At 38.5% G+C, this 21832-nt stretch overlaps 1 protein-coding gene across 1 annotated transcript in view; it reads left to right on the top strand.

Annotated features, from left to right (window-relative positions):
• The window catches only part of RASEF (RAS and EF-hand domain containing), a 75371-nt gene that overhangs the window by 22950 nt on the left and 30589 nt on the right, over positions 1-21832 (top strand). Inside the window, exons 2-6 of the mRNA XM_017500752.2 lie at positions 6936-7082; positions 10455-10545; positions 16663-16758; positions 18584-18661; positions 21022-21137. Of these exons, the coding sequence (XP_017356241.1) occupies positions 6936-7082; positions 10455-10545; positions 16663-16758; positions 18584-18661; positions 21022-21137 (528 nt within the window). The remainder of the gene's footprint in view (positions 1-6935; positions 7083-10454; positions 10546-16662; positions 16759-18583; positions 18662-21021; positions 21138-21832) is intronic.

Below are 21832 nucleotides of genomic sequence, written 5' to 3'. Positions count from 1 at the left end.
TAAAAATATAAATACCTAGGCAAAAAGTCAGGTACATTGTCAGTTTGAAGTGAAAATGAGAAAAATGGCCTGGCGCGGTGGCTCACGCCTGTAATCCCAGCACTTTGGGAGGCCAAGGCGGGTGGATCACGAGGTCAAGAGATCAAGACCATCCTGGCCAACACGGTGAAACCCCGTCTCTACTAAAAATACAAAAAAATTAGCTGGGTGTGGTGGCACATGCCTGTGTTCCCAGCTACTCGGGAGGCTGAGGTGGAAGAATTGCTTGAACCCAGGAGGTGGAATTGCAGTGAGCCGAGATCGCGCCACTGCACTCCAGTCTGGTGACAGAGCGAGACTCTGACTCAAAAAAAAAAAGAAAGAAAGAAAAAAGAATATAAATAACATCTAAAATTTTGATAATTCCAAGTACATTTTTCTCTCATTGCATTTCACTTGATATCTTCAGATACAAATTGGAAATTTTAGTATTGGTTGCTCTCTCAGCACAGAAGTAGAAACTGCTTTTGTCTTGACTAATGCTTACGACTTGATCCTTAATCTTGTTTTACCTAGTGTTTGCAAGTACACCTGTAAACAGATCTGCATGGTATTTGTGAGTGCAAGTGTAATTGCTTTAGATGAGTCCCTGGGTCCTTCATGAATTCAAAATGCTTTCAAGCCTTGTCCTTACCAGGCACCCCTCTCAGCATTCACTTGTGCCAACTGGGTCAGGCCCAGAAGAAAGCAGAGTTGTGTGTGTGGCCGTTGTGTCATTTCTGCTTGTTTAACCTTTGACGTCAGAAGCTAGCACACTGGAAGAGGCCAGTAACTACTACACTCTTGGAAGGGAGCAAAAGATTATCTTGGCACCAAGTAATGATGCCAAGTTTATTGAGTTGAGAATCCATGGGTATTTAGCTGCCCAGGAGAGACACAGCATTTAAATCTTATATAGAGAGACCAGGTATTATCTCTTACTATGATGAAGTTTTTGTTTGTTTGTTTTTTGCTTTTTCTATCAGGTGTGAGAATTGCCAAAAGCACGTTATGTTACATACAGTCTCTCACATCGTAACACAGATGGTGCTTCATTTCCATAGTAAGCGAAGCACACAGGCAGATGGGGGCAGGGGTGGAAGGTGGGACTGTGCCCACTGCATGTAACCGTCCTTCCCCCAAATAGCCTTAAGTAAACTAAATTGTATAAGATTATCTCATTTTTATCATATTCATGCTTTCATTGTTTTAAGGAGTCCTCTTGTAATGGGGGTAATCCTTGTAGCAATGAAAGATGTCCTCTTCTAAAGGATTTTTTAAAAATCTTGTTATATTACATTTTCTTACATGGAGGTATGTAATTAAGACCCCTGAAAATGGTTCAGCACTTGTTTTTGGGGTGAAGAGGTAGTTCTTCCCTAGAGAACCCAACTCTGGAGCCAGGTGGATTGAGTGGGAATCCTAGCTCTGCTAAAAAGACTTATTTTCCTAAGTCTCCTCCTCACTAAATAGGATAAAAGTGATAACATCTTCATAGAGTTGTCGAGAGAATTAAACGAATAATATATGTAAACGCTTAAATCAGCACCTGGACTACATATATAAGGTGCTGAATAAATGTCTGCTTCAGTATATGAATGCTTCAAAACAGCCTTTTGTTGCCCTCTAAAAAGGAGTGGGTAGTGATTGTTAAGACTTACCCGGTCATAAAAGTTCTAATACTTAATGTATGAAGCTGTCAAGTAAGGAGGTAAGGAAGTATTTAACATGGAGGAAGATGATAAAATACCCCAATAGGAAACCATAATGCCAACTTTCTAAGCTTATGCTGACTGTAACAAAGAACTTCCAAGTCTTAGTGGCTTCATGCAGTGCAAACATTTCTTTCTTATGTATCTGACAGATCAAGGTGGTTAGGTAGCTCTCCTGAGCAGTTTTCTACCATGTGGTGATTCAAGGATCCAAACACATTCTACCATGGGCCTAGCCATATAGGAGTTTTTCACTTCAGTAATGAAGATGAGGGAGAAAGTGAGAGGGAGAAAGGTGGGAAAGGGAGAAAGAAGGAGAAGCTGGGAAGGGGGGGAAGAGAGAGAGAAAGAAATTGAGAAAGAAAGAAAAAAAGAATGAAAGAAAATGTGCTGAAGATTTTTGTAAGCGATTTTAAAGGTCAAGCATGGAGGTGGTAAACACTTACCATTTCTGTACCCACTCCATTTTCTAGAATTAGTCACATGGCTCCAACCTATCAACCAGGAGTTCTGGGGAATCAGATCTCCCTATGTGCCCTGTAATACAAAGCAAGATAGTTGAGTTTCTGGGCAGCCCTGGCACAACAGTTAACCATGTGTCATATTTTCTGTTAATGGCAGACATTTTCTATAATTATTCTATTTGTATACTTCAATGTAAACTATTTTTGAAACTCTCTGTAATGAATTCCAGAACCAACAAATGACCCAAGAGAATTTATAAATCATTGTGTTTCTTTCTCATTTTAGAAATTTGCAGAAAGTGAGGGAATCTACTGAGATATCTACTTCTGAACATTTTGATGTTGTGCAGATAGCCAGCAAACAAGGATTCTAGGTGACGGTGTCTTGTTTTTGTTTTTGAGATGGTGTCTCTCTTTGTCACCCCGGCTGGAGTGCAATGGCACGATCTTGGCTCACTGCAACCTTCGCCTCCCGGAGGTTCAAGCCATTCTCCTATCTCAGCCTCCCAAGAAGCTGGGATTACAGGCTCTTGCCACAACACCTGGCTAAGTTTTGTATTTTTAGTAGAGACAGTTTTCACCATGTTAGCCAGGATGGTCTTGATCTCCTGGCCTCAGTTGATCCACCCACCTGGGCTCCCCAAAGTGCTGGGATTACAGATGTGACCCACCACACCCAGTCTAGGTGATGGTGTCTTAATGACCGCCTGACAGGCAGAATTCTATTAAAGAGCAGGTTTTTATGCTTTGCACCTTCCTAGTTGTCAGTAAATGACAAAAGCAAAGAGTTAATGATCCACTGAAATTACATGGGACAATCTAAGGTAGAGATTTTCTTTTACTGCCCCCTAATGAATGTGGCTGACTATTGCAACCAGGATTTGTAGTCAGCTCTGATGGGAAAGATAATGGCAGTTTTCTGTGTCTTTTACCACCAAATAAAGAGACTTACTTCTGCAGGTTTATTAATAATGTTTTTCTTGAGCAATTATTTTGAATCATGATTGGCCTCTGTATAGATCAAGCAGTTTGTTTATAAAAGCAAATCTGGGGCTGGGCTCGATGGCTCATGCTTGTAATCCCAGCACTTTGGGAGGGCAAAGTGGATGGATCAGTTGAGGTCAAGAGTTTGAGACCAGCCTGGCCAACATGATGAAACCTGGTCTCTACTAAAAATCCAAAAAAAAAAAAAAATTAGCCGGGCATGGTGGTGGGCACCTGTAATCCCAGCTACTCAGGAGGCTGAGGTAGGAGAATCGGTTGAACTTGGGAGGTGGAGATTAACCAAAAAAAAAAAAAAAAACAAAGAAACCTGGGACATGGTTTACTGCTACGTGGCCACACCTTGGGACCACGCTTAACTAAGCTTCAGAGTTAATATGTACCTTATGTTTTGCAGTGTTTCCTAGGTCTGTGGATTGATTTTGAATCCCACTGCTGCCAGAGTTTAGCTATTTAACACATAGGGAAGCAATATGATTTTATGGTTGATTAGGTGGCCTGCAGTGTGAGACTGAGTTTGAATCCTTATTCTGCCACTTAGCCACTATGTTACCATGGGCCCTATACAGTATTTGTTTGCTGGGGCTTCTTAGGTGTTTGTGGTAACAGGCATCACAAACTGCATGGCTTAAACAACAGAAGTTTATTCTCTCACAATTCTGGAGGCAAGAAGTCTAAAATGAAGGTTCTCAGTGGGGTTGGTTTCTTCCGGGGCCTGTCTCCTTGACTTGCAGATGGCTGTCTTTTCCCATGTCTTTAGATGATCTTCCCTCTGTGTGTGTCTGGGTTCAAATCTCTTTTTATAAAGTGACCAGTAAGATTGGATTAGGACCTACTCTAATCACTGTACTTTAACTTAATTACCTCTTTAAAGACTCATTTCCAAATATAGTCACATTCTGAAATACTGAGATAATAAAGGTACTTCATTATGTTGTGCGCATTTGAAGATAGGATGCATATACATTTGTTAACACATTACCTGGAATGTGGTGAGTACTTGCTACATGTTAAGTATTATTGCAATTATAAATTGAATTCTGACTGTGTCTTCTTTTCCAGTCGTGAGATGTCTCTCTGCATGGCTTTTCAGTTACTGAGACCTGGGATTATTGTCCTCCTTCTTATGCCCTCACAGCATCTTAAAATAGTGCCTTCAACAGAGTAATAGGGCAAAAGCTCAAGGAGCATTGATCAAGTGGATGGGTTTGAATTTTGTACTCAGGATTTCTGAATGGTCTTCTGTGGCTGTCCCTTTGGTATCACTATGATGTCACACCATAGATGGTTGTGAAATGCTCTCAGACTTCCTGGTTCCTGGAGTGGCCTTTCCAGTTTCCAAAAGCTAGACAAGCACCTGGAGAAGAGTAATCTCTCCATGTCAGGGGCAAGAGACAGAAGTCTTTGTGCATTGTCAGTGGAGTAACTATAAAATCACAGAACCAGATCACCAAATATAAGAATTATCCAGACATTGGAGGTGATTTTTGAATCAGGCAGTATGTCAAAGTGATTGGCTTTCTTGCAATTATTAGCTATCCCTAACATTTCTAGACTTAACGAGTATTGATAGAATTATTTGATGTTGGTATTATGGTAAGTTATCATCTCATTCCCAAAGAATTGACTATTCTCTAAATTTTTGGTATTTCTTGTTTCACCTGGTATAAATTTTCTTTGCTTTAAAAAACTACTGCTACTGTCACAACCAAGTCATAGCCTGTGTTAAATACTAGCAAGCAGGGATCCACCAGGATCAGAAGAAGGCGGCCAGATTGCAGGATCTCTGATAGAAGCTGTCCAAGGAGGCCAGTATGCAGCCCATCAATCCAGAGATGCTTGGATATGCTGGGGAATAGTGTGCTTATTAAGTCTACACATGGCTATTGCATCCATCCATAACAGATGAGTTACACAGGCTTCATTAACTAGACATAAAAGGCATATTATTCATAGATCCCGCTAAGTGAATTAGCTCTTAAACTATGAGTCAGAGACACCACCAGCCTCACCAACTAGCTCCTTTATCCTCTATCAGTTCAGCTACAGAATCTGGTTAATTTTTCTTTTGAAATGCCTCTAAAATATGTATCTTTTAGTAAAGGTTTTAAATAATAACTATGAGGACTCTCACATGTAAATACTGTGATGCACTAAGAAATATGTAATTGGTCTTTGTCATAGCTTCCTGGAGTACAACTCCTAAAACACTTGGAATCTCCAGAGTGATGAGTGTCTTTTGGATGGTAGTGAGAAGACTGGTAGCTGGGGGCCCCTGGATCTTCAAGATGGGGGCTGGTCCCCAGAAAGACTCAGACATGATTAGACGGTTGGAACTTTGAGCCCCATCCCTGACCTCTGGGGAGGAGAGAGAGAAGCTAAAGATTGAAGTAATCACCAGTGGCCCGTGAAGTAATCTATCAGGTCTATGCAGTGGAATATCCACAAAACCCCTAAAACAATAGGGTTTGGAGAGCTTCTGGGTTGGTGAACACAGTGAGGTGTCAGTAGGATGTTGTTACCAGAGGAGACATGGAAGTTCCATGTACCCACCTTCTGCTCCCATACCTTGCCCAAAGCATCTCTTCCATTTGGCCATCCTGAATTATATCCCTTATGATAAACTGGTAAACCTAAGTCAAGTGTTTTCCTGAGTTCTGTGAGCCATTTAAGCAAAGTATGGAATCTGAAGAGGGAGTCACAGGAACCCCTGATTTATAGATGATTGGTCAGAAGTGTAGTTGGCAGCCTGGAACTTGTGACTGGCATCTATGAGGGGAGCAGTCTTGTAGGACTGATCCCTTAACCTGTGGGCTCTGTGCTAACTCTGAGTGGTGTCAGAATGGAATTGGATTGTTGGACACTTGGTTGGTATCTGAAATGTTGGAGAATTGGTTGGTGTGAAGAAAAAATCCACACATTTGGTCTTAGAAGAATTGTGACTATCAATGCAAATATATATAAAAATGTGAATTTATATGAAGTAATTTTTAGCTGACCATAACATAGTAGGTATATTCATTGATGTGGTTTGGCTGTGTCCCCACTCAAATCTCTTCTTGAATTGTAATCCCTATGTGTCTGGGAAGAGAGCTGTTGGGAGGTGCTTGAATCATGTGGGTGGTTCCCCCATGCTGTTCTCGTGATAGAGAATGAGTTCTCAGGAGATCTGATGGTTTAAGGAGGGGCTCTTCCTCCTTCACACCTCACTCTTCTCTCTCCTGTTGCCATGTGAAGAAGATCCTTGTTTCCTCCTCTGCCATGATTGTAAGTTTCCTGAGGCCTCCCAGTCATGTGGAACTGTGAGTCAGTTAAGCCTCTTTTATGTATAAATTACCCAGTCTCGGGTATTTTTTTTATAGACGTGTGAAAATGGACTAATACACCCATTGTTATGACTATAAAGGCTGAAACATGTCTTATTAGGGGTGGGTGAAACATGGAGTTAACTGATTTAATGTTACCTAATTTTTCTGTAAATTAATTTATCTATTAAAATAATTTTTTAAAAAACAGGAACAACAACAAAATCCTCCCTTATTGTTCCCTTGCTGTGCATTTTCACTGACCTCACAGGCTCCCCTCTCTTAATGTGGAAAAAAATCCAAACATATCATTCAGTGATTGCCAGTTTTTCTTTCCTTACTTCTTCATTTATGTTTCTCTTTCTTAAAAGTCCCCTGCAGAGTTGCCTTTTAAAATTTGTAATTGGCTTAATTTTTGTTTATTTATTTGGCAGGGAAGAGCAAGTTAGCACCTTGTACCAAAACATCAACATTGTGGAGCCAAGACTAATTCAGCCATATGAACATGTTATAAAGAACTTCATCCGCGAGATCAGACTTCAAAGCACAGAAATGGAAAATTTGGCCATTGCGGTGAAGAGGTATTGAAGTCCTTCCTTTATAAGTGGCTTGTGGGTTCTTTAACTTGCTCTCTGACCTGGGTGGCAAATGGACTGAACTGCATTGTCACACTATGATATAGGTGGACTTCCTGAGCCTCAGGAGCCTAGAGCTTTCAAAATTAAGCCAGCACTGGAGAAGTAGGTCAGCTACCAATCACTCAATAGGTCATCATGATCCTATTATATAAACTCTTCAGGATCAATGATTGATACGGAACAATTAAGAGATTTATCTTACATCCAGCTACTTAAAACACACAGGAAACTTTATCTAGAAAAGTACAGAACACTGAAGCCTGGCCTTATTACCTACTTGTATGAGACTTTGAGAGCAGGTTACTTAATCTCCCTGAGTCTCAATTCCTGCATCTGCAAAATGAAGATGAACATCTTCATGTCCTCCGGGTGTTAAGACTTAATGGACGATGTCATGGGTGAGTCCCTCACACTACTCACCACGTGGTGTGTACTCAGCAGTGCTGCTTTGGCTCTCTCTACTCTCTAGCCCTCCTCACCTGCCCTACCCCCCTCTGAACTGAAAGCCAAAAAACTATTGAACTCTTACTATATTACAATTCATATAAACCATAGCTAGCTTACATAGTATATCCTATTGGTGTTAACTGCTATGTCATGCAAAAAAAGAAATTATATGTATTGCAGTTCAAACATCAGCCTCTCTGCTCTCTGGAAGAACTGCATTCCTTTACTATATATTGGGAAAGAGAGGGCATTGTGCTTGTCACAGTTCTTGGGTGTTGTGTCCCACAGATGCACCTTGCTGCCATGTGTTCCACCAGGAGCTCCCAAGACGCTATGTACCCTGCTGGTTTCTGCCTGTCACTTGTAAACGTAGCCCCTTTCATAGGGGGGCTACCCTGTCTGCATAGGAGCGAGTGAGAGCTACAGGCCAGATTTTTTATTTTCAACTCCGCTGTCTCTTTATCCTTCCCATCCACATGATACTGAAACTATCTAGTTAAACATTTGGAATAACTGAAGGACATTACAATGTAGGAAAGGAAATGCTTTAAATTCTTGATACTAAATAGGACCTTTCTTACACTAGTCAAGCAAAAGCTGATGTATTCACAAGGGATTTCTTATGAATATTTTCAGTACCTGGCTGATGTTTTTTTGTCTCAAGTTAGCCTTCTAGGGGCCTTCCAATAGGATAAAGGGCTCCAAACACTACAGCTCCAAATTCTGTAGAGCATGCTGGAGTGTGGATCCCAGAGTTGGCCTCCTTTCAGGTGTGACAAGCAGATACACACATTGATTCCTCTGAGCATCCAATAAATATTAAAACAGACAAACTCACAGGTACACACAGGTACACATGTAAGACCCACACAAAGATATGTGGATACATACATACATACATACACATGCCCCCCATCTAAAGATAATACCATGTAAACCTGCAAGGGAATAAAACAGACTAGCGTGCTTGAAGTTCTCATTACCAGCTAGGCTGCTTTCTCATGATGGAGTGAGCACGTCACACTAATTCGAGCTGTGTTGGAGTCCCCATCCATTCCCTTCTGTGCTACTGGGGAGATCCAGAGCCAGACTCTACGCTGAGCCTAATCTCCTAAAGGCTCCTTTCTTAGCTGTCAAAGACCTCAGGAAGTGTTTAAATGGCTGCTTGTAAACCATTCCTTGCATTCTTAGCCATCCATCCTCACCTCTGTTTTTGATTGGGTTAGGGTTTCAGCCATTTTGCTCTGCATTGCACCTGAAAAACGGGTTTCCAGTGTCGTGATGGGAGTCCTAGACTAGGTCACAGTGGGCAGACATTTCATTACAAATTAGAAATTGCTGAGGCAAGCACTCTGTCATTATACATCACCCTGATTTGAAAAAGAAGAAAAATGTTGCTCAGAAGTGAAAAGGTCAGAGAGAGTCCATTCAGGAGTAGTCCTAGATGTTTGGGATTGGATATCTAGAAGAAGTAGATGGGAAATGATGATAACAAAGGGAGAAAGGATATGTGGCTTAGTCATTTACAGTCCCAGAGTTGACCAAAATAACTACCAAACATTGCTATGGAGATACATAATTTCTAGACTTCAAATAGCAGGTATTTATAAGCAGAAATGAACTGATCTTCCAATCTTGGTTGACATAACCTTGGACAGGCTATAAGATGAGGAAGAAATAAATAGGAACAGAAGATAATAATGTTACTGAAAATTTTACTTTGGGGTCTTCCCCGCCCCCACAATATTTCCTTGGAATTTTATATGGTAGTTGGACTAACACATGAATAAATTGTGTTGTGAGGGAGTAATAAGTTGAAAGCAGGTAGGTTGCTATAGCAGAGACCTATCAAACTAGAAGACAGAAAATCTTATATTTAAGCCCTATCATTTATTAAGAGCATGTCATTTGTCCAAATGAATCACCTCTAAAGCTTATGGTTTAGATGCAAATCAATGTGCTCTGCCTCCATTGAGATGTGATTTATAATTGCATTCATAACAGAAACAGAATGCTTCTAAAAGGTAACCTTACCTACATTCTAGAACTTTAGGGGACAGATAAGAAATAATGATTGAGATCTTTTTTCCCTTCTGACTTTAACATATAACATTGTGAGTTTTATATAGGGAAATTTCAAAATTATATCTAAACATCATTTTGTCGTGGAGTTTTTTTAAATCCAGGGTTGTAACTCAGTCATGAGAGCAAACTCTCAGCCCTGGATATCTTTATTCTTTGCCACAGTCTAGTTTAATATCACTTTATCCAATTTATTTATCTATTTAATATAATCAGGTACCGCATCGCGATGTTTTGGTCAATAGGGATTATGTAAATGACAGTGGTCCCATAAGAATATAACTGTAAATTTTTACTGTATCTATTCTGTAAGATAATACTGGATCTGGAATTATACTGGAAGTAACTGTAACACAAATACTGACCATTGTGTTACAGTTACTTCTAATATGGAGTACAGACCCATGCTGTACAGGTTTGCAGCCAAGGAGCAATAGGCTATACCACATAGCCTAGGTGTATAGTAGGCTCTACTAGCTAGGTTGGCGTAAATACTATCTATGATGCTTACAAAATGACAAAAGTCTCCTAAAGACACATTTCTCAGAATGTATACTAGTTGTTAAGGAATGCATGACTGTATCTAGTTTTAAAATCATTTTACAACAAAATGGTAAAATTGCCAATCTCATTTTATTATGTGGAAGGAATGGGGAATACCATTTTGAATGGTATGTTTCTCTTCATCTGTAATATGTGGGGCTTAAAATAGATGACTCTGAAGTTTCTCTTCATGTTTCAAGTTCAAGAGTATAATGAAAAGACGTGCATCCTTTTGAATTTCAGAGCCCAGGACAAGGCAGCTATGCAGTTGAGTGAGTTGGAAGAGGAAATGGATCAGAGGATTCAAGCTGCAGAACATAAGACACGGAAAGATGTGAGTTCCTGGGATTGACCATTATTCAGCAGATCTTTGTGAAGTGCTTTATATAGAGAGGGCCCAGGCACTCTTCTGGGTGTCACGCATAGGTTCAGCAAGTCCAGGTTCTCACAGAGGCTCCCAGCAAAGGAATTTTTACTGGTGGTGGTTTTTGGGGGATGGCATAAGAAGAAATAGAAATAATAATCAAATAAACAAGCAAAGCATGTAAGTTCAGATAGTGAAAACTGCAATAAAGATACAACCTGTGTAATAGTGACTGGGAGAGGAGGCTGCTTAGGTTGGGAGCTAGAGGCCTCTCTGAAGGGGTAACATCAGAGACGAGGCCTTGGGAGAAGGCAGAGCCAGCCTTTGTAGAGAAGGTGGCTTGACATTCCATACCTGTTTCACTGCCCACACCCACTGCCCACTTTAAATCTAGATTAGAGTGAAATTAAAATTCTGTCTTCAAACTTTGGTGTTTTGTAATGGAATATAGTCATCACCTGGTCCCAGCAGGGGATTGGTTCTGGGACTCCTCCACAACCCCACATACCAAAATCTGCATGCTTGAGTTTTTATACAAATGATGTATATTTACATACAACCTGCACATATCCTCCAGTATACTTTAAATCATCTCTGGATTACTTATAATACCTAATATTTAATATAATATAAATGCTTTGTAAATAGGTCTTATACTGTATCTTTATCTGCATCACTTTTACTGCTTTTTAAAATGTTTTCAATCTTCAGTGGTCGAATTAGCAAATACAGAACCTGTGGATATGAAGGGCTGACTGTACCTTTTTTCAGCATTATAGGAACCCTTTAAAGTTGAAAGTTATATGTTACCTTCAGTGATTTCCATTGAAGAAAGAATTTTTTCTTATAAAATATTTGTGGGTGATTACTATTTATTATAAACAGAAAATAGTGTTAGGTTAAAAATTCCACTTTTGTTTATTCATTTGCCCTGTTAACACTGAGTGGCAGCAAAATAATGTGCAAGTGGCCTAAACGTCAGCATCTGGGAGACCTTTGTTTACATCCAGGCCCTGATCTTATCTAGGTGGCATTAGGAAAATAACCCAACCTCTAAGCCTTTGTTATTCCATCTCTAAAATGGAATAATGTGATCTACATGCCTTCACAGGGTTAAACATGATGATCTATATAAAGTGCCTGGCACAGTGCCTGCGATATGGTGGCTGCACCCTGGTTGTTACTGTCCTGCTCTTTCCTGTGGCTCTGTATTGTTGATTCCTTTTAGATTCTTTGCCTTAAATGACTTTACCACACATGTGATCTGGGGTGTCTTTATCGTCCTATCTCTTCATAAAAAATTTAAATAGAAGCTGGACGTCATATTCAACCACATAAATGGCTCAAGGTTAATGGTCCAGCTTCAGAGCAATGGATAACCCCTTCTTCTGTTAGTACTTTCCTTTCTGTAAAAAGGGAAGAGTAAAATCATTTTTATGCCTTTTTTCCTCTCCATCTATTGTGTTTAATCTGTGCACTCAGTCATTCATCAAACACTTATCAAGCACATGTGTTATTCTGTCATCGTATCTCATTGCTTCTTCCAGGTAACTGCCTCCCAAATTTGTTGTTGGTAATGGGGATATTACCATGGCCCCCACCTGTTATAACTTCATGTTTTGTTAATGACAACATCTTCTTTAGTTTCCTTGGCTTCAGTCCAGAGGGGGCAAACCTGTGCATCCACGGCATCATTTCTCTATCCAACAGCAGTGACACATGTGGCCCATCAGCCATTACATCTACACATGGTCTCCAAACCTCTGCATGCCAGTCCAGGACCTCACTGCCAGCTGAGCAGCTTTGGCCCTGTGAGGAACCTTGTTTGCCTGCCCATCCGTATCCACCTCACACGTTTCTAAACACAACTTCTATGGACTAACATGCCCAGGCCAGTCTAAGATTTTCCCTAATTTCCTTCCATTCCACACAGCTCCCCTCAGCTCCCCCGGGTTCTTCACCCCCAGCCCTGGCCCAGTGGTCTTGCTGTGCATAACTCTGCTTTGGCTCCAGCTGTTTTCTTTGCCTTGATGATGGACTCCTCACTCCTTTCCTCCTTCCTAAATTCTGCAAAGCTCAGAGGAATCCTCACTTTCTTCTTCACGCCCTCCCCTGCTCCTCTAGCCACATTTACCTCTTCCTGACCTTGACTACTGTGGCATAATACAGCATATATTGCATTTTTTCAGGTTAAAAAAAAAAAAAACGGTAACAGCTTTATGGAGGTATAATTGGCGTGCAATAAACTGCACATAAAGTACAGAATATGTGAAGTTTGGACATATGTATACCATGGAACCATTCCCATAGGCAAGATCATGGGCATAACTATCCACTCTAGAAGTTTCTTCATGCCCCTTGAAGGTATAACAAGCCTTCCTTCCTCCTTTTTTTTTTTTTGACCCTTTCTGCCAGACAATCATTGTTGTATCTTCTGTCATTGTAGATTAGTTTGAAGTTTTCAGAACTGTAGAGAAATGGAATCATGCAGTATATATTACTATTTCTTGTCTGGCTTCTTCCACACAGCATAATTATTTTGAGACTTATTCATGTAATCAATAGTTTTTTTTTCTTTTTCATTGCTGAGTAGTATTCCATTATATAGGGGTACCACTGTGTTTAGCCATTCATCTGTTGAAGGATATTTGAGTTATTTCCGGTTTTTGGTTATTGCAAATTAAGGTCCTATGAATATGCATGGGCACATTTTTATATAGACATATACTTTATTCCTCTTGAGTAAATTCCTGGAGTGGAATGGGTTGATCATCTGTGTAGATGAATTGTATTTTTATAAGTCGTTGCCAACATGATTTCCAGAGTGGTTGTACAGTTGTATGTTTCAATGAGCAATGTATGATAATCCTGTTCTTTTAGCCTCCTAATCGATGTGTAGAGGAATCTCACTGTGGTTTTAACTTGCATCTCTCTAATGACTAGTTATGCGGAGGATCTTTTCATGTGTTCATTTGCCATGTGTACAATTTTTTTTTTTTTGCTGAAGTATCTTGTTAAAATCTTTGACTCATTAAAAATAGTTTTCTTTAAATTACTGTGTTTTGAGAGTTCTTTTTATATTCTGAATGCAAGTCTTTTATCAGCTACGTGATGTACAAATACTTTCACCTGCACTGTGACCTCTCTTTTTTATTCTCTTAACTGTATCTTTAACTTATTAATTTTGATGAATTATAATTTATCAGTTTTGTTCATGGACCATACTTTTCATGTGGTATTTAAAAATCTTTAACCCAATCTCACAAAGATTTTCTCCCATTTTATCTTCTGTGTGTTTTATTGTTTTAGGTTACATTTAGGATCCATTTTGTATTTGGTGCCAAGATATGGATTAGTGTTCATATTTTTTTGCATGTAGATATCCCATTGTTCCTGCACCTTTATTAAACAGAAGACTAACCATTTTCCACTGAATTTCCTCTGCACTTTATCCAAAATCAGTTTTCTCTATTTGTGTGGGTTTATTTCTGGGCTCTCTGTTCTATTCCATTGATTGATTTGTCTATCATTATGCTAATATTACATTATCTTGATACCTATTGGTTTATAATAAGTCTTGTAATCAAATAGTATTAGTTCTTAAACTGTACTTTTTAAAAGTCTTTTGGCTATGTTAATTGCTTTAATTTCCATAGAATCAGCCTGTCAATTTCTTTAAAAAAAAAAAAAAAAGCAAACAAAAACTAACAGTCTGCAGAGAGTTTGACTGAACTTTGTTACATATATAGATCAATTTGGGGAGAATTGACATCTTAACAATATTGAAAATATGATTTCTCTCTCCATTTATTTATGTCTTCTTTCAGCACTGTTTTGTGTTATTCAGTGTACAGATCTTGTACATCTTAGATTTACTCTTAGTATGTCATATTTTGATGAAACTATAGATAGTATTTCTAAAAATTTTAATTTCTGATTGTTCATTGTGAATGTATAGGAATACATTTGAGTTTTGAGTATTGGTTGGTCTTGAATTCTGTTGCATTACTTACATTGCATATATATAGTGCCTTTTTGTTAGTAGATTTTGTCAGATTTTCCAGGGTGATAATTATGAAACATATGACTAAAAACAGTTTTATTTGTCTTTCTGATTTGGATGGTGCTTTTAATTTTTCTTGCCTTATTGCACTGGTTAGAAGAATAAAGGAGATGAGAACATTGAATGTGATGTTAGTGGTGTATTGTTCATAGATGCCTTTATTAAGTGGAGTAGGGTTCCTTCTGTTCCTAGTTTGCTGAATATTATTGTTGTTGCTGTTATTTTAATCAGGAATGGATGTTGGATTTTGTCAAATACTTTTTCTGTGATTACTTATGGTTATATTTTTTCTCTTTTAGAATATTAATGTGGTGAATTACATTGATTGATTTTTGAATATTAAAACAAACTTGCATGTGAGATAGGCCCTAATTAGTTACGATGTATTACCCTTTTTATAGATTGCTGAATTTTACTTATTTTTGCATTTATATGCAGAAGAGATGTTGGTTTGTACTTTTAACACCTTTGTCTGATTTTGGCGACTGGGAAATTCTGGTCTCATAGAATGAGTTGGGATGTATTCTCTCCATTCCACTTTGCTGGAACTTTGTGAAGAGTTGATCTGAATCACCACCATTTCTCACCTGCATTACTGTAACAATTTCTTATCTGATCTCTCAGCATCTAGCTGTCACAGGTTGGGAATGAAATAGGCTAGTGATCATTTCCTTTATGGAGCTCTGGATAAAGTATTTTTAAACCCTAAAATGTTTATGTTTGGGTTTGTAGCTGTGGATCTAATAAAGAGACTTGCAGTCAAGTCCATTTTTGATGCCAGGAAGCCTGCCTCATTAGCATCTCATTGTGAGGCCTCTGTGTCTTCATCCGCTTGTGGGCACGCAATACTTGTTGCTTCACCTATAAAGCTGGATGAAGTCAAGATAGCCCCTTTTTAAAAAGTGACCATAAGGGTAGATGTTGCTCTTTTGCTAAGCATTTCACATGGATTACTTAATTTATATGGATTATTTAACTTGGATTATTTAATTTAATCCTCACAATAGGTAAAAAAGAAAATGGAGGTATGCATAAGTTTAGCAACTTGCTCAGTCACCACAGCCAATGAGTGGGCAGTAAGACAGGCTACCTCTGGCAAGTATTCAGATGTGGGGGCATGCTGCAGGGAGGCCCTAGCTTACCCTCTAGCAGACTGATTTCCCATCACATCTCCCTGTTTTTTCTTTTATTTTTGGTATCATTTCCTGAAATTGTCTTCTTTTCTGTCTCCTCCACTAGAATGCATGAGAACATCAGTTTTATTGTCCCTCTCTGTCCACATGTCCCCAGTGCCTAGAACCTTTGGTAGGTGATCAGTGAATATTTGTACACTGAATTTTACTGGCTATCAACATGAAACTATTTGAATACTGAATGTAGGATATAAAATTATATAATTTATTAAGAGAAAAGGAAATTTAAAGATGTCTAAGACCATGGGAGCTTCTGAATGGCAGTCCCTTGACCTCCTGGAGTACCTTATTGCCATTCTCTGCTCCAGAAGAACTGGAAGGGACACCTTTGAGAAGTACCGGCCCACAGGGAAGCACTTTGCATAGAAATTTGCAGTAATGTGATTGGGATTTAGATAAGGCATCAGCTCTAGGGAAAAGGGTGCACCTGGGTTGCCTCCGTGAGTCCTGATGACATGATAGGATTCCGGCGAGCACCGCAGCCCTTCACCGTGCCCTGTCTTGTAACTAATTATAGCAATAATGAATTAATTGGTTGATGTGCTACAGCCTCTATCACAATGTGAGTAATAGTCTTAGAAGTGTCACTCCCGGGCGAGGTGTGTATGTAGGTGTGGGATTCTGCACTTTGGTTTTGTAGGTTTCAATTCCAAAACTGCTGTACATTTGAAGTTACTGGTTTCCTTCCAATATCCCTTCTCACCCTCTCTGTGTAGGAGAACTGAGGTCAGCCTTAATTTGACACAAAATATTTCTCACCTGTCGGATTTTAAAGGTTGTTTAAGAGGGTGAACCTGTTTAAATGAACAAAATCTTTTTTTTTTCTTTTAGGAAAAACGCAAAGCTGAGGAAGCCCTTAGTGACCTCAGACGTCAGTATGAAACTGAAGTAGGAGATCTGCAGGTGACCATTAAAAAGCTGAGAAAGGTAGGCATGTGGCACCTGGACTTTAGGAACAGCCTCAGCATCTAAGTGTATCTAAACTATTAACAACCAAAAACATTTGGCAGATGGATCAGATTTCAGAATCAAGGAACTTCTTGGAATTACCTTTTTTTTTGAGACTGAGTCTCACTCTGTCACCCAGGCCAGAGTGCAGTGGCACGACCTTGGCTTGCTGCGACCTCCACCTCCTGGGTTCAAACAATTCTCCTGTCTCAGCCTCCTGAGTAGCTGAGGATTACAGCCATCACACCTGGCTAATTTTTCGATTTTTATTAGAGACAGGGTTTCACCATGTTAGCCAGGGTTGACTCGAACTCCTGACCTCAGGTGATCCACATGCCTCAGCTTCCCAAAGTGCTGGGATTACAGGTATGAGCCACTGCACCCGGCCTGAAAGACCTTCTTTTAAGGGCCCTCGAGTTCCTCTTCTGTTTCCAAGGGCCACCTGTCTTTTACACAGACCTAATAAATAATTTCTGGTCCCTTTAACCGTTGTCCATAAAACTTTAGTTTTCTTTCCTTGGTCTTCACCAGCTCAGTACTCACAAGTCCCTCGTGTCTAGTGGACTGCATGCTTCATGACTATTTTTCTTGGTCATGTCAAGTATCCCTAGGTCCCTACCCTTAGCTTATTGCAAAGTGCATGGTAAGTATTCAGAGAATATTTACTGAATGAAACGAATATTGCTCTTCTAAGTAGAAAATTTCAGATCTAGGGTATGCTGATCACCACGAGTCACCAATTTTTGAAGAGGACCAGAACTTGTTGAGTGTGAGCAAAGATGTGATTCGTTTTTTTTGTTGTTGTTTGTTTTTTGTTGTTTTTTAATGTGGTTGGGTTTTGGCTTTTTCTCTGGTTTGTAATGAGCAGGTTCTGTTTTACTCAGTAATGCTCTGACAGTTGTTTAACAGGTGCTCTGTAGGCAGGGAGGGGAGAGGAGGATGTGTATCATTTGTCAATGTCCGTGGTATAAATACTGCTGTCGTTACTGATTTCATGCTACCAAGTTGATATCAGTGAATTTAAGGTTGAGAAGAGATGCTTAAAGTAGACTCTCACCTGCCAGTACAGGCTGGCCCCAGCACTGTACGAGACACACTTCTTGCATGTGTTTTTGTTTTTCCCATAACTAATGAGAATGTCCTAGCTAAAATGAAAATGGATAACTAAAAAAGAAGTATCCTTGCTGTGCATGGTGGCACATACCTGTAATCCCAGTACTTTGGAAGACTGAGGCAGGAGGATTGCTTGTGCTCAGGCGGTCAAGACCAGCCTGGGCAACATAATGAGATCCCACCACTCAGATTTTATTGATTTTAGTTATTTAATAAGCATTTATTGAACTCACCATGAAGAAAACATAGATGCAGCTGACACTAACTCTGCTCTTAAAAAAATCTTTAAGGAGGGGAGCTAAGACATTTCTAAATAATTATATGCAGAATGGAAAGTGTTAAATGCAGATAATACAAAGGAGAATAGAAAGATTCAGATTCCAATGTAGTATAACTAAAAAAAGCAAGAATTTGATTGCTTAATAGTTGAATGCTTTCCAGAAAGGGCTTTTCAGTTGTTTCCAAGAAAGTTCATTTCATAATAAAACTCCTTTTTCAAATGTTTAAATTATTTAGAACAAAATTTCAAATCCTTATGGAGTTTATGTAGTTTAATGATTTGTAAAGTCTCATAATGTTGAAAATTGATGGCTTCTAGAATTCTCATATGTATATTCAAGGATAGTCCTAAACTTAACCAAAGCAATTCTGAGTGAGTTTGTAAGCACACAACTTGTATTTGCTCTTTCAGCTCGAAGAACAGTCAAAACACCTAAGTCAAAAGGAAGATGTGGCTGCATTGAAAAAACAAATTTATGATTTATCAATGGTAAGAATTACCTTTTTACTAACAGAAATGCAGTTCCTGTTAGACTACAAAGTCATGGTCTTATTTTAGTGGAAGAGCAGCTTAAAGAGAAATTAATACTATATTTAGAAAAATTTCTTAAAATACCTTTGATCAAAGATACTATTTATGCAGGCTTTTTTCCTCGATAATATGCCACTTACTGTGAAAGCTTTTTACTTATTTTTCATACAAAGTAGTAAAGGCATAGTGCTTAAATTTTATATAACATAGTTAACCCTGTATTCTTCAAGCATCAGCTCTGGTCTGTATCCCTGGCTTTGTGATGAGGATATTAATGCCTTGCCCCTTCCTCCAAGTTTTTTCTTTTCTGTCCCTTTTCCACGTTATGCCAGGCCATCTTTATTTTAGTACTAACAAAATTGATAAGCTTTACATCTCTTTCTGTTATCTTTGCTAAGTTTTATTTATTTTGATTTTAGATTAACTCCCAAATTTGAAAGCAAATAAAGAGCATTTTCTTTAGTATGATTCTATGTTTTCACTGCAGAGCTAAGAAATGAGTGAGGCTTGCATTTCTTTCTCTCCGTTCATTATCTCTCTTTCACTTAAAAGAAGGTTCCCAGCTTCATGGTCGAATGAATTTGTAGTTCCAAATTGTCCACATCTTAGTTGGCTTTTTATTTGGATAATGATATTCTTATAGAGTTATTTGCTTTTCTTGGATTTTCTGGTTCAGTTTTTGGTTTCTTGTTGCAAAAATAAACTCTAACATTTTCATGATATCACTGATACCTTAAGGCTCCTTTATTCTTTCCAATGCATGAAATTTATTTAGCTTTTCTCCTTGAAGATATTAATTTGGGAGTCTATAAAATTTCAGTTCTTATTAAACTGGTCTTTTTTTAAACTTGCTACCCATATGTTCTGCAATTTTTCACTGGGCCTTTCATTGAATTGCAGCATTTTGCATATTACAGTTTTTTTTTGTTGGGAAGAGGGTTTCATCCTCACTTTGCCATAGCACATCCTAAGAAACTTTTTCAGAAAGATCCTTTGAGGGAGAAATTTTCTGTTTTTGAATGTTTGAGAATGTCTGCATTCCCCCTCACAATTTATTAAGTTGTGTAAATAAATAGAATTTTCCGGTACTTATTAATTTAATTCTTTCTAGGTACCATTTTTTTTTTTTTTTTTCAAATACCTGGCAGTTGTTGGTGATCTGTTCATGTTTTAAAGTGAAGGACTAGCTCGGTCACTTGTAGCTGGCGTAGGAGTCCTGTGGGACTGTGTGAACAGATTTGCTCACCTCAAGGCCTCTCTCCCTAGAGAATGTCTTCATAGGAGCTCTGCGTGTGAAGCTGGCAAGGGACGCCAGTTGGGACCATTATGAATGGGACAGGGATATTCAGAGAGAAGCCTTAGCTTTCCTTAAAGGAGCCACTCAGTTTTAAAAGGATAACCCCTCTTTTGTCTTTGGAATCCACTCTGGTTCTCTACTATTGTTTGCTAGGGAAAGATGGGATGGGCTTGGTGGGAGGGATGCCGCCTTATACAGTTTTAATCTCTCTTTCCAACCCCATATCTGGTTCTGTCTTTCTGGGGTTCAGCCTGGCCACTTGTCTCCTTCTGGGTTCTGTGTCAAAACTTTGAACACACTTCCTCTAGACTTCCATTTCCCCATACTCTTCTTTTTGGGAGAACATTTTGATTAGTTTCCATTTTCCAGAAGTATGTTTAAGTCACTTGAATGCTCTGGGTCCCTTTTCCATTCTTGTAATTGTAATTGGTTCATTTCCTTTGGCATTTCATTTTAATGAGGTTTTGAGAGGGAAAAAAGACAAATTCATGTACTCCGTCCATCATCTTGAAGGGATGTTTCCAATATTATTTTAAGAAAATATAGAGATTTTCAAATCGCACTGTTTTATTTTTAAGTGCAAAACTTAAAATATTAAGCGATAGAATTTATTTGTAAAAAGTAGCCAGTATATCTGGTAATAGGTACTATTGATTCCACAGAATATTTATCAATAACTTTATAGCTCTCATTAAATAAAGCAGAAATTCAAATGTTTGTTGTCAGTTAATTTGCCAATACTGTGTTGAAATACATCATGATAAACTCGACTGTTGTAGTTTGGCATCAGATATCAAGCGTAAAAAATGAAGAACAACTTTGAGGATTTAGATTTCTGATACTTTATTAAGTTACAATAATTTCAGATTACCTTGAATTGACAAATAGTTCTTTGAACACTGAGATTTGAAGAGTTGTGGAAGGATGGGAGTGGTATGGGGGGTGACATGACACTTCACTTCATTTCTGCCAGGCGGAGGAAAATCTGAATCTAATGACCTCCATTTTTCCTTTTATCCAGGAAAATCAGAAAGTTAAGAAAGACCTTTTAGAAGCACAGACAAACATAGCCTTTCTTCAGAGTGAATTAGATGCTTTGAAAAGTGATTATGCTGATCAGAGTCTGAATACTGAAAGGTATGAACTTGACCTTTTATTTGTTAGTTTGAGTAGAATATTGAGATGATCAGGCAAAAGAAACTCAGCTATGGAATAATAAAGAGTTAGTAACTTTCCTAATATCTTTCTTACTTTCTAATGATTTTATTTTCAATATCAGATTTCTTAGTGTTTTTTATGTTTTTAATTTTTTAGAGCAAACAGAATAATTAATTATTGTCTGCTTAGGCTAGTGCAAGGCTTAATAAATGTTTGAATTAACTGGGAGCTAAAAGAACATGCCTACAGTGCCAAGGGTCAGTACTTATTGAAGTGCTTTGAAATCAGGAATCCTAGCCATAAAACATAAGAAAGGGAAAAGTAGACAAGTCTATTTTTGTGGGTGTTAGTTTTGCAGTATTGTGTTAATACCATAAGACCTAATACACACACATACACTCACAGACTAATACCATAAGACCTAATACACACACATACACTCATATATAAGGAACATAGATATGTATATTTTTATATGGCTGGTAAATATAAAATGCATAGACATGTGTATATGTGTATATCCCCCAGGACATGCACACTTGGGAAAAATATCTTTTTTTGGGTTTGTTTGTAAACTTTAATCATAATTAAGGTCTTATAAGAGAAAACAGTGAAATACTTATTGTTTACTACATACAATCTCTGAACTAGATAAAGAGTTATGAGTGGAGAGT

The sequence above is a fragment of the Cebus imitator genome, unplaced genomic scaffold (genome assembly GCF_001604975.1).
Source record: "Cebus imitator isolate Cc_AM_T3 unplaced genomic scaffold, Cebus_imitator-1.0 Scaffold269, whole genome shotgun sequence".
NCBI classification, from domain to species: domain Eukaryota; kingdom Metazoa; phylum Chordata; class Mammalia; order Primates; family Cebidae; genus Cebus; species Cebus imitator.
This window is presented reverse-complemented; position numbering and strand designations above follow the sequence as displayed.